Here is a 13092-nt window from a genome sequence, read left to right as displayed (position 1 = left end):
AAATTCAAAAACTATTTAAAACTATACCTGCTTTGATCGATATATGTGGCCTCAACATAATTTAAATGTGGTATCGTACTATTTGAACGTTCCAAATTCATTGATTCCTTGCGATGTGTTTAAAGTCTGCAAAGGTTCGACAAATCGGCCACAGGATATGATCAAAGTCAAATAACAAATCGTTTGAAATGATTGGTTTTATCGAAGTGACAGCATCCTCGACTTTTGGCTTCTGTACACCGCCTTAATTCTGAATACATTCATATTGGGTGGCACTCGGTCATTTTCAGCAGATTTTGTGGCATCAATCTGACACCGGAAATACTCATATTGGGAGGAATTTAGTTATTTTGGTTGCTTTCCAGAATTTAAAAGTGATAGTGTTTAAATTCAAAATGGTGTCTAGGGTCAATGTTTGGTTTCTATGCATCATCTCAATTACGGAAATATTCATATTGAGTATTATTCGGTCATTTTCGACTGTTCCTAGAAGTTGCCATTTAGCAATTCAAAATGATGCTTGGTCAATTGGTCAATTGTTTGCTCATTGCATCATTCTGGTTCCAGAGATACTCATATTGGATGGTATTTGGTTATTTGAGACTGTTTTCCACAAACCGGAAGTCGCCATCTTGGATTTTAAAACGGTATTTAAGATAATTTCTGGCCTCTGAGCGTCATTCTGGTTGAAGAAACACCCATATTGGGTGTTATTCGATCATTTTCCGCTGTTTCCCAGGAACCGGAAGTCGCCAACCTAGAATCCAAAATGGGGTCTTTGGTCGATTTCTCTAGATCCGGAGATACTCATGTTAGACGGAAATCGGCCATTTTTGGCTGTTTTCCAGAAACCAGAAGTTACCATCTTACAATTTTAAATGGTGTCTGAGGTCAATTTTTAGCTTCTTGCAACATTCTGGCTGAGGAGATACTCATATTGGGTGGTATTTGGTCACTTTGGGCTGTTTTTCAGAAATCGAAAGTCGTCATTTTGGACTTTGAAATTGCCTGTGGAATCAATTTCTGTCATCTGGGCGTAATTCTGGGTCCGAAAACATTCATATTGAATGGTATTTGGTCATTTCCGGCTGTTCAATGTGAATCGTTCATTTCAGGCTGTTTCCAGAAACCAGAAGTTGCCATCTTAAAATTCAAAATGTTGTCTGAAGTTGATTTATGGCTCCAGTGCATTATAACGATTCCAGAAATACCCATATTGGGTGGTATTTGGTCGTTTGCCGCTTTTTTTTTAAACCGGAAGTCGCCATTTTGAATTTCATAACGGCATTTGGAGACAATTTCTGGATTTCGAACGTCATACTGGTTGAAGAAACACTCATATTGGGTGCTATTTGGTCATTTTCAGCTGTTTTTCAGAAACCGGAAGTCGCTATCTTACAACCCAAAATGTTGCCTGAGGTCGATTATGGAACATATTTGTTACCACTAAAAACATTCACCAGCTAAATTTGGTTCCATTCAGTTGATTAGTTCTCGAGAAGTGCAGAAATTTGTGTTTCATTTGTATGGAAACCCCTGGTTTGTTCTTGAGTTGTGTAGAAATTAATGTTTCATTTGTAATGGACCCCTCCTTTCAAAAGAGAGAGGGGTCTCAAACTATCATAGGAACCTTTATCGGCACCAAAAACCCCTACATATAAATTTTCACGTCGATCGGTTTGGTAGTTTTCGAGCCTATATGGATCAGACAGACAGACCGGACTGCATTTTTATATGTTTAGATTACAACATCAATATTTAAGTACCTAAAGAGTGAATATACATTAATTGGATTGAAGCGTTCATGTAAATCTATTTTTACAAATAAAAGTTTGAATGAGAAAGGCTGGGTCTGACCGCTAGGTGGATTAATTTAGGTTTTTAATTAAGCATAAGAATACTCTAAACGTTATTTTGAATGTTACCACATTTGGAATAAAATTGTATTATCTTATTCAAAACGTTTCATATTCGAGCGTCCCAATAGCCTACAGTAGGTCTTATCAAAAGTGTTTTAGTGATAATATATTATGACTGTAAACATTGATTGAGCAGCTAATCCATACGCGATGAATACCTGGCGGCAAAACTCATCAGATACAATAGAAAGTTTTGATCTACTTTACAAATACAACCAAAGCGAATGCTTAGCGATTTGCTTACTTCACTTACGGACTTGGGGCAGCAAACTTCAGGAAAAACTAACGGAAACTCTCGAGAAGAACCGAAATCAGGTTCGTAACTTGCTAAAACTTCACTCAAAAAAGTTTAGAAAAAAAAGTATCCTAAATAAGATTCATTTTTCTATGATAAAAAAAAACATTTTTTCAATATGGTCTATGCTTACAAGAAAATACTATCTTAACAACTATTGTGTGTGTTATTTTCCAACTTTTTTTTCAAAAATTGCTAACAAACTATAAGAAAAAAGAGTCCCACGTGCATAAACTCCAGATATATAAAGAAGACGTCATTCGAGGTTTTCAATGTTTTTAAATGATTTTTTTTCTGTATGGGCTTCCTCACTGCGACCAGAATCGTAGATCTATTGTGAGATATGCCCGGGTGTCTGCTGTATCCCGCACTTCTGTTAATAGCAATACCTCTATTGAGAAGTGGCATGCTTATTATTATTGTTTATCAGTGCTTGTGTGTGATGTGCTACTCTTCCTTACACGCTTACTGTTCTACTATACCGATACTCGTTTCTCTTGCCAAATATCACCAATTATAATTCCGTGGAGAAGTTTCGTCGTGCGTCCTTCTGGCCAGTTTTATTGATAAGAGGGACTTATTTTTTGTTAAGAGGAAGTCACACAAAGGTATTTGTAGATTTCAGCGTAAAGGAAGGGTAACTGGTGGGGAGCCTAAGAATAAACCCATGCTTAAGTCCTTTTTGACATCGGATGGCCTGATTCTACTAAGATTCGAACCCATGACCATCCGCTTGACAAAGCGGACTCTGTAACCTTGCGGCTACGCAGCTCCCCTTTTAAATGATTACTTTTTCTTCAATTTATAATTAAAGATAATAATCGGAGCTTAAATTAATGAACATAAGAAGCGTCGTACGCGATAATTTTGTCTCGAATTGAAGTTGAGTCGCTTCATAAAAAAATTATGAGGCCGTTATGCTCTCATTTCTTCTATCATGCCGAAATGTAGGCGTATGAGAGGAATCACACTTGAGATGAAGTTTCCCATACCATTTTCAGGCGAAACTTGTATCGGTTTTTCTTGGAAAGTAAAATTTAAAACGTGTCGGTTGGGCTGCGAATGGAATATATGGGAAAAATTTGACCCTTGAACTTGGTTTAGTTTCATATTTTCGAAAAAAAAAAGTCCGCATTCAAAATTATAACTTAACCGGACATCGGATGTTGTGCCTATTGAAGTTGAGGTCAAAATTTCACTTGTTTGACTGATTTGAAACCTCACACACAACAGTTTCTGGTTTGTTTTGACCGTATACACTCTGATAGAAAGGGATTCTTAGAAAGTTGGTTATCTGAAAAATTCTGTAGGACGCATTTACATTAATTTTTGCTAGAATCTATGGGGCATCTACTGATCCACAAAGCACTGTTCCAATGAATACAGTACGCATATGGTCTTTTTTTTTTTAAAGGGGAGATTTGTTAGTAGCTTAAGTATTTATGATAAATATTATTGAGTAATGAGTATGTGTGTCCAATCACAAATGGTGACTTCTCAACACTGTTAGAAATTGGTAATTTTAATTGTTAGGATTTGTTTGCTTTCGCAATTAGGACTTATCATTCGTAGGGATTTAAACCTACTTGTCAGAAAAGGAGAAGTAAACTTACAACTAACTTAATTGCTAACTTATTGACTATAAAGAGAGCTAATCGTAGCAATTGAGGATTGCAACGATTTTTGTCGAAAATTGTTAATAATTTTATTTGACATAGGTTCTAATGGTTCAACACCAGTAAGTCTATGTAATTCGAGTGTACTAAACCAAGGAGAGCGCTTCAAAATCATTTTCAGAATTTTATTCTGAATCCTTTGGAGCGTTTTCTTCCTTGTTGAACAGCAACTTGACCAGATCGGCACAGCATATATGTATACTCTCAATGTGCTCTTTGAAAATAAGTTTTGCACGCATATGGTCTCTTCTTTTTTATAATGTATCCATATTCAGCAGTATGAACCTGCCTACATATGAAAGAAGCTTAGGGCATCTTCAGCGGTGGTCTATTTTTGAAACAATTTTATACTAGATTTACACCAGCGAAACCTGAATAAAACCAGCTAATATAGACCAACTTTTCGTTCTCCGCACCGGTGTTGTATATCTCGTTGTTTTAGAACCGCTGACATCTGTCACACTGTCAACAATTCAATACCCCATGTTATCAGTTTATGAGACTTGTTATAATGAAAAGCACTCAATATTTAACAAACGGAAATTGGATAATTTTTACGCACATTAAACGATTACTTTGGCAAGACACTTTATATCCTCAAAACTTTATATATTTGACGGTTTGACCCAAGCGTCAGTGACATTTCTCTGGATGAATTAGTATGATCGAAAAATTTCTGCTACAAGTAGGGCTTCGGAGGATAGCGAAAGTTATTTGATCGCGAAGATGTTCATCTTCCGTTTTCGTCTCATCAATCTTTCAAAATCTTGCAGTTCTTAAACTTGGATTTGGTTTTGAGGATATTGAAACAAGTCCGCATTGTGAACGTTTTCAGTTCAGTGTCTTCGAGGAACATTTTTCTGGCCTCTTGAGGTCTCCTCTAGTCCCACTACAATTAAGGCGATTAACGAATGGCCAACATATTTGTCATCCTGGTGGCTGATTACATAAACCTGCGGTTATGGTCTTCCAGAATTCCCCCTTTTGCTGGTCGGTTTCCTCGAAGCCAAAAACGACAAACCTGTTCTTTTTCTTCCTCAGAAAAACCCACAAAAACATATTGTGAATTGTCATGAAAAATCTTTGTTTGTTTATTTCCCAACACTCGCAAAACGTTTATATGGAAATAGTTAAAAATGAGGTATTCAATTAAAATATGACATTTTACCCACCTATTGGTAGCGTACAAAGGGTTTTAGAACGATCTATTTCTTGTTCCAAAAAGTGACAAAAATAGACCAAAACGTATACCAGTTTCAAATTTTTTTAATTCAGATCTGGTATAAAACAAAATTTACACAACCGGTGCAGCAGTGAATTTGAGTTTGTTCCAAAAAAATAGAACAAAACAACGATTTGGACCACCGCTAACGATGCCCTTAGTATAAGGACTCCAAACAATTGCCGCCGTTTCAATGGCAGGGCGTACAGCGTCATAATACTGTGAGCGTTGAGAGCAGTACGGATCGCGAAAATCATTGGCAATTTGCATTATGTTTACTTTGAAAATAAATATTGAGGTCGTGGAATGTGAGCTCGATCACCAAGATCTCCTGACAGTAAATAGAGAAGCTGTGATCGATTGAAGCTATCTTTTGGCTGAATATGATTACAGAGCACTTGGCAACACTGATACTAAGACGGTAACGCGCGACGAAACGCACAATTCATAGAATATGCCAATCAGTTGATGTAATTTAGTAAAGTTTGTTGCTTAACTACACAGTAGATTTTGAGGTCATCAGCTAACACGATTCAGCATCCTGAAGGAATTGTCAAGCAGACATCGTTGTAATGCAACGAGAATAATATGGGGCCTACGGTGCTACCCTGAAGTATGCCTGAAGTACTTCGGAAACCGCGTGATTCAGTGTTCTGTTAAAAGTGTGACTACCTTTTTTCGAACATTTAAATTTTCATTAATTCTTCGAACATAATTGCATATATCTTTACAAAACTATGTTCTAAATTCTTTTATAGAATACCGAAGGGACCATACAGAACACTTGAGATAAAGTTGTGATTAATGGAAAAGAAACTAACGTATAAGTAATATTTCACTTCGTATCGTATTTGTCACAAAAATATTGTTTTCTCTACATCATCCGTCAATCAACTTTTTTTTAATTTTCAGTATGAACAATATATAGTAATTATTGATTAAAATGTGACCATATCTTGAAATCTTGAAGCAAAAAACGCGTTCTTCATATTTTGCTAGAGACATGAACACTTTCAAACAATTTTTTTTAGCTATATGTTATGTTCCTATTCACGGAAGAACTCAACATTTCAGCTTATTAGACTAATGGATATTGAAATCACTAGTTATCATACTCACCATCGATCGGAGAAGGTAATCCTCGGCTAATGATTTCATTGTGTTCCAGTAGCAATGAATTGATTGAGTGCTTTTGCAGAATATCTGAACCAGTCAACGACCTAGCGATGTCCGGGCTAGGCCAATCCTTGAAGCTAGTCTGTGGGAAAAAATCAAACAAACGAAAAGTTTTGATACACGTGCCAATTAGCGATAATTAAGACGGATTATTGTGTGTTATTATAAACCTCACTAATATACCTAAACGTAAAAAGCATTTAAATGCATCAATTAAACCAGTTGACGGCAGTGTGCACATCCACACAGCCGTAAGCCAAGGATGCAGCAAATTCTGCAAGTGAACCGCAAAAACGGAAGCTTTATTCAAGGCAGCAAAACAATAACGATTCGAAAGAGAGGGAGAGAGGAAGAAAAACTAGGAGAAAGGCAAAACCTAGCACAAGCATCATTTGCCAGGCTTTTCACAATGATTCCATTCATACCTCGCTTCGGGCTAATACAGAAAAAAAAACTATCAACGTTAGGGATGGAAAATTTATATCAATCCTATAAAACAATTAAAAAGTCACATTTGTAGGGTAAGAAAAGTTCCCCTGAATGCCCTCGAGAGCGAACGCAGCACATATCTTCTCACTGTATTATTGCGCTCTCGAAACAGGATACTGTGGAAAGCTATTCCGGCGTGGAAAATCCACAGTAATGAATAGCAGAAGCTTTCACAGGTTGGTATTGTTCCAATCGCTGCTCGTGGTGATCTAGTCACCAGTTTTTTTTTTTAATGGCATTCTTCTAATTCTGATTCAGTATACAGGGTGATGACATAATTATTTTGATTACAATGTTTAATTTACTTAAATTTTCCCCTTATTGTGTGTAACATCATAATACATCAGAAGCAATATAGTAAAAATGATTTGAAAAATTATGATTCGTGTGTTGCACTAAGCTGTTGGAGTTATTGATAAAAATACAATTTAGTGTTCCATTTCCTTTTCTTGACTACATTCACAAACTGCAACACTTTACACTCAATTGATTTTAGCAAAATGTTGTGACCATTGCTTAGAGCTATCCAGCACCTGCAAAACGACTATGTGCAATCATAAGGAAGATTTTGAACTTGAAAAAAAAACGGATTTTCAGCAGAACATTACCTCGCCAGAACAACCCAACGGTACAAAACAGTTCGCATGTTTTTATAACTGTTCCTAGCATTAAGATGGAATCGCCTTAAAATATGTCAAAAGTTACCAATAAAAGTAGAAACAGTGATACGAGGTAGGTTTCACCAGAAGGTAAAAGAAATATAAAAATAAAGAGTTCGTGAAAGTCAGCCGATGGCAAAATATTTACAACGGCGCAACTCAAGCTCACGGATTTAATAAGTCCCAATAGCGCATCTGTGTCGTGTCTTACCGGTCACCCGTAGTGCCAACACGAATGATAGTTGTGTTTTTCGTAGGTTTTTTTGTATAAATTTTCACGGTTCATGATTCGAGAGCAATAACGCCGTCAGAGCTAATTTTAAATTTTAATGCTTTGGTGGTTTATGGTCAAAATTTATAGGGAAGCTAGTTTTGGTACGTTGCTGGTGTGTGCACATAGTGTTGGTATTCGATATCACAACCATTATGATCCTTTTCCCTCTCGCTCTACACTTACGTAAAATGTTTTTTTTTTGGTCGTTTGAGAAATCGAGGTTTCGTTGTATTTTTTCAAACGAAACCGAACTGTTTTGGGGAGGATAGTAACAGAAAGATTAATTTGGTTTTTTAGCGATCAAACTAGTCATTAATCAAATTTTACCAATTTAATTAAAAAATCGTCTTATAAGAAAGTGGAAACATTAGAAAGCGGATAATTGTCGTATGAGATACACTATATCTGAACGAAGTAAATGGTACAGTGAATAGTATTTATAGGAATTTGTCTTGAGAGTACAGTTTTTTTTTTTTTTTCAACAAACCCTGAAACAATAACAAAATAAGGCCATCAAATCACGTTTCTTAAGCAGGCATTAGACAGAGCAATGTTTTGCTATTTTTGTGCAAATAAATTTTGTACCAAAATTAGCAAATATTTGCTGTAAAATTTAAGTTAAAACTACCATGGAAAATAACCCTAGAGGTTGTACGAAATGGTGACGTAAAACTAAACAATCGAATCTTGACAGAATCAGGCCTTTTGTACATTGACTTGTGCATGTTTATTCGCAGGCTTCCCATGAACCCCCCATACCATAATATATTCTACAACACTCGAATGAGTTTATTCAACACTTTTCGATATTGTGCCTGTCGTGGTTGTTTATTGAGCACCACGAATGAGTTTTTTAGTTCTCCTGGAATTACATTCACTCAATTACGGAGGCAACTAATAAAGATATATTATTTATCAAGTTAAAAAATAAATATTCTAACAGTTTTTGAATATAATTATTTGAACAAATATAAATAACACTGCTCGACAGAAGAAAGAAAATATCCGAGCCTAAAGCTCAAAACGGTTGCCCTAGAAATATTAAAACGTTTTAACTATTGCTGTGAATTTTGGAGGATCAAGTGTATTCAGAAGTGCGTCAGAGTTTCGCAACTTAGTTTGTATGTTATTTATCAAAATGTGAAAATTATGAGAGTTCATTATCTCAGAAACAAAACAAACGATTCTATCAAAATTGGTTTTAAATGAACGGGCTACCTAAAAAACCCTTAACTTTTGATTTTTACAAAGATTGGACATGTGGTTCAAAAGGTATGGACAAAAACGTGTTTGGAGACCATTTAGTCTCGCTCATGTTTCTCAGAGATGGCTGAACCGATTTTCATTAAATCAGTGTGATATGGAAGGTCTTCTTGCTCCATAAGACCCTATTGATTTTTTTTTCGATTAGACTTTTACTTTGCCTGTGATGTTTAAAAATTTGAAATCCAGCTATCACTTTTCTCAAAGATGGCTGAACCGATTTCCACAAAATTAGTGACAAATGAAAAAATGCCTTATAACACCCTATTGAATTTTATTGTAATCGGACTGTAACTTCGTCTGTAATGTATTAAAATGTGAAAATCACGAAACTTCATTATCTCAGAAACTACACAACCGATTTGAACAATACTGATATCAGATAAACGGTAGTTAAGGGTTAACTGATGGATTTTATAATGATTGAACACGTGGTTCAAAAGTTGTGAAAAAAAGTCATATTTGAAATAGAAAAAAAAACAACTATAAATAATCGAATCTAAAATGATATTTTATCGAATGATATATAATCGAGTCCAACCTAAATATTAGTACAGTGACGTTTCGATTATACCACGATCAAAGAATAATTTCGCGTCATATATTTGAAACATATTTATTTCATGTTATTTACATTTTTTTGTTTGTATTTTTGAGGTTTTCAGCCTGCGGCTGGTTCGCCTCATATGTTATTTACATGTTCCAATTATGTTCATATTTTATTAACATGTGCTAATTATGTTCATATTTGTTTGAATGTTATGTTTAAAATGTTCGGTATAGTTTCACTGTTGGCTACCAAAAATTTGTTATTAGAGTGAAAAATAAATCAAGCAAATATCATCAAGGTGTATTTTTCTCTGAAAATTGAAGTGTTCATGTAAATCTATTTTAACAAATAAAGCATAATAAGTTAACATAACATAACATAACATAACAAAATAATATTCGCATTGAGCTCGGACAATTCTAAAGAAATCATTCCTGAACAGCTTATCTTCAACTTTTGTCATTAAGGTACCTCGGGACAAGTTAAAAAGGTTTTTTGAAAGTTCAATTGTGAAGAATGGAATTCAAACTTATTGGTTTAAAGCGGTAACTAAGCTTTCTGGTTTTCGAAAAAAAAAAAATATTTTTTTTATATTTTTCTGGGCAAAACAATCGTCATCGAGTGGCACGTATGTTTGTCTGTACCAAAGCTGAAGCCAAAAATCACAGGAGGGTTGTATGCAAAGCCACGACCGCAAGGTTGAAGTAGAATACTTTTACAAGAAAGATAACCCGGCTGTGTTTTTTCTAGTAAATAAACGTTGACCGTTCATTGGCAGTACTGTAATTTATATTAACACGACATCATTAAACAGGAACGGAACGAAGGCTACAGTTATGCAGAACGCAAATGACGGCGCGATACGATTCGCCTTACCGTGGTGAAATGTACAGCTCTTTTTACGGCGAAGTAGGACTATACATTTCAACACATTTCATCTTGCCGAATCGTATCGCGCCGTCATTTTCGTTCTGCATAACCGTAACCAATCACTAAGCGGCGCAAACACGTAATAATAGTCAGAGTATCAGCATGTAGATGAAGATGATTAATTTTGGATTATAGCGCAAAACGAGAAAATGTCAACTCTTCAAATATTCATTTGTGTTCTTCAAATTTCAGTTGTTCAATTTAATATCTGATGAAATGTCTGTTTGATATCTGACGAAGGCTCTTATATAGGCCAAAAAATGCATTCCCAATTTACTAGGTCTATAACTCTTTTAATCGTGCTTGGGAACGCAATCGTATAATGACCAATCAGAGGTCGAATTTTGCGTTTTGACAAGGCTTGACAATTTTCAATAGTACAATAGTTCGAATAATAAAATTGCAATTTCCTGCATTTGGTAGGAATCTGAAAAATTTTTTTAATCGATTGCTGCAAACACCAAGGAAATGCATCGAAAATTTATCGATTTATTAGCATTTGAAATTGGACATATTTCTCACTTTTTTCGGTTTTAGATTTTCATTTTACATCCCTATGTAGCCAAACTTCCTGAGAGAAGTATTCTACTTCAAAAGACAATTTCCACGTGTTGTAACGTGCTGGAGCACGAAATCTATGTCTGTGAAAGGGAACCTTCACGTTCACGAGGCATGACTGGAGAAACGCGTCTGATAATGCGGTAAAATTTTTAATGTCTTTTTGTGCAAATTATTGTACTCAGACAAAAACCTGTTTTGAATTGGATGAATTTTTAGTGAATAAACGTTAACCGTTTGTTATTCAATGTTGGTCATGCTGATCGCAGCCTTTGCGCTGCCCCTACAGTGGGGGGTTTACTAAATAAAGTGAAAATTAGACAATTACAACAGAATTTGATTGCATCCCGCACAGAATGTCTGCTTGTGTTGATGCCAGAAAATTATTAACCTTCAATTATTAATTTGCCTTGAAAAAAGCATTTTGCGGTAAAAAATCGGTTACTGATTACAACATTTGAGCTGCCCTAACATTGGGGGAATTAAGATACACGGACAACATGCACTGTGGTAGCTATTTTAACGTGTGAGGAAAAAAATCCGAACAACTTTTAAATTGGTCTGCGATTGCGAAGTGCTGAAAAAATCGAAAAATCCTTTTCCACAAAATGAAGATCCACTTTTATATAACTGGTAACACGACTAGTCGATTCTGTTAAGTAACGCTTAGTTGGGACAAAGGCGTGGTCGAAAGAAGATCGTCGTAAATTGATTTGCAATTTTTGTGAGCGAAATGAAGAAAAATCTATAAGTGAAGTGTTCCACTATTCTCAAGATCTTGGATATAGAAAAAAAACATTTATATACATTATTGACAAACGCTTCGAGAATGGAAATACCTTCAAAAAAAAATTTGGTTCCGGACGAAAATGCACTTTGCAAGTGAGCAAAGTTCGAGCGAAATTAAGGGTGGAAACGCCTGGTCGGTGCGCGTAATCATATCGTGAGTTGGGCAATAAATAACCGATTGATTATAAAACGATGAACTAGTATCTGCATAAAATGGGTTTAAAACTATAAATATAAGTACCATAAAAATGACAAAGTAATGTTTTGGCCAGACCTTGCATTGTCAAACTATGCTAATGCAACTTTAGCGGATTTGTGGCAAGGCAATATCGGGTTTATTCCGAAAGAAAACAATCCTCAAAATGTGCCACTGCTGCACTGCCCCTCATGGCAAGTCCGTCCCAATTGCATTTTTATCAATTTTGGCTTTATTGGTGGAATCATCACCTTTTTACATCTACTTTCGATCGAACACATAATTTTGAATACTTTGTTCTGAGGAACTATGAAAAAATAGCAAGTCGGTTTGTCCCATAACAAAAATGATCGCAAGCCGGTCCCATAGAACAAATCATCACAATCATCAGTCCCACAGCCAGAAATTTATTATGAAACATGTTATGAATTGGAGAATTCGATGTACCAGTTGACCAAGTAAAATTCAATAGGCGGTCCGATCGAATTTTACTATAGTTTCGCTTTTAAAACTGCAAAAATAGAACATTTCGTTTTCTATAAGAGAAACGTAATTTCTAGAATCTGCTGGAATCGTTAGTTGTTGTGCCGATATCTTGTTATAGGTAATCACGAGAGAACAAAGCTAATTACATATGTGTGTATTTGAGGATGGGATAAAAATTAAAATCTATTGTTGGTAAGGTCTTTGTATAATTTTAAAAGTAAAACTACAAAAATTTATCAATGCTAAGTTTCTTTCATCTATTTTTTTTTTTTTTTAATAAACAGCATTTCCTTTAGGTGTGTCACTGTACTGTTAATTAGAGCATCCAATCAATATAAAATAATACTACCCTCGTATTTTATCCATGTTGGGCCGTGGATAACAATTGAGAAACGGTGAATTATTTTTTGAACAACGTGTCAACAGTCATACCGAATACTTCAGCACGCTTCTTAGCTTTTTCACAACGTAGTAAAAATCTAAATGAGTAATAGAAGGGTCTTTGTTATATTGGTTTCCCTGCCTAATGCGTGGAAGCTGTCCGCCGCCGTCACACTTTGACCGCTTTCGAAAAATTTTAGAACAAGTTCCTCCACCTGAACTGATTGAG

General features: G+C 35.4%; 1 protein-coding gene across 12 annotated transcripts in view; it reads right to left on the bottom strand.

Moving 5' to 3' along the window:
• Positions 1-13092, bottom strand: part of LOC129724262 (cytoplasmic polyadenylation element-binding protein 4) — an 88225-nt gene that overhangs the window by 51302 nt on the left and 23831 nt on the right. For all 12 annotated transcript variants that reach the window (XM_055679001.1, XM_055679009.1, XM_055679016.1 and 9 more), the window contains exon 3: positions 6232-6370. In XM_055679001.1, coding sequence (XP_055534976.1) covers positions 6232-6370 — 139 coding nt within the window. The remainder of the gene's footprint in view (positions 1-6231; positions 6371-13092) is intronic.

Source organism: Wyeomyia smithii, chromosome 1, assembly GCF_029784165.1.
Source record: "Wyeomyia smithii strain HCP4-BCI-WySm-NY-G18 chromosome 1, ASM2978416v1, whole genome shotgun sequence".
In the NCBI taxonomy this organism is placed as follows: domain Eukaryota; kingdom Metazoa; phylum Arthropoda; class Insecta; order Diptera; family Culicidae; genus Wyeomyia; species Wyeomyia smithii.
Note: the sequence above shows the minus strand (reverse complement) of the source record. Positions and strands in the feature narration are given on the sequence as shown.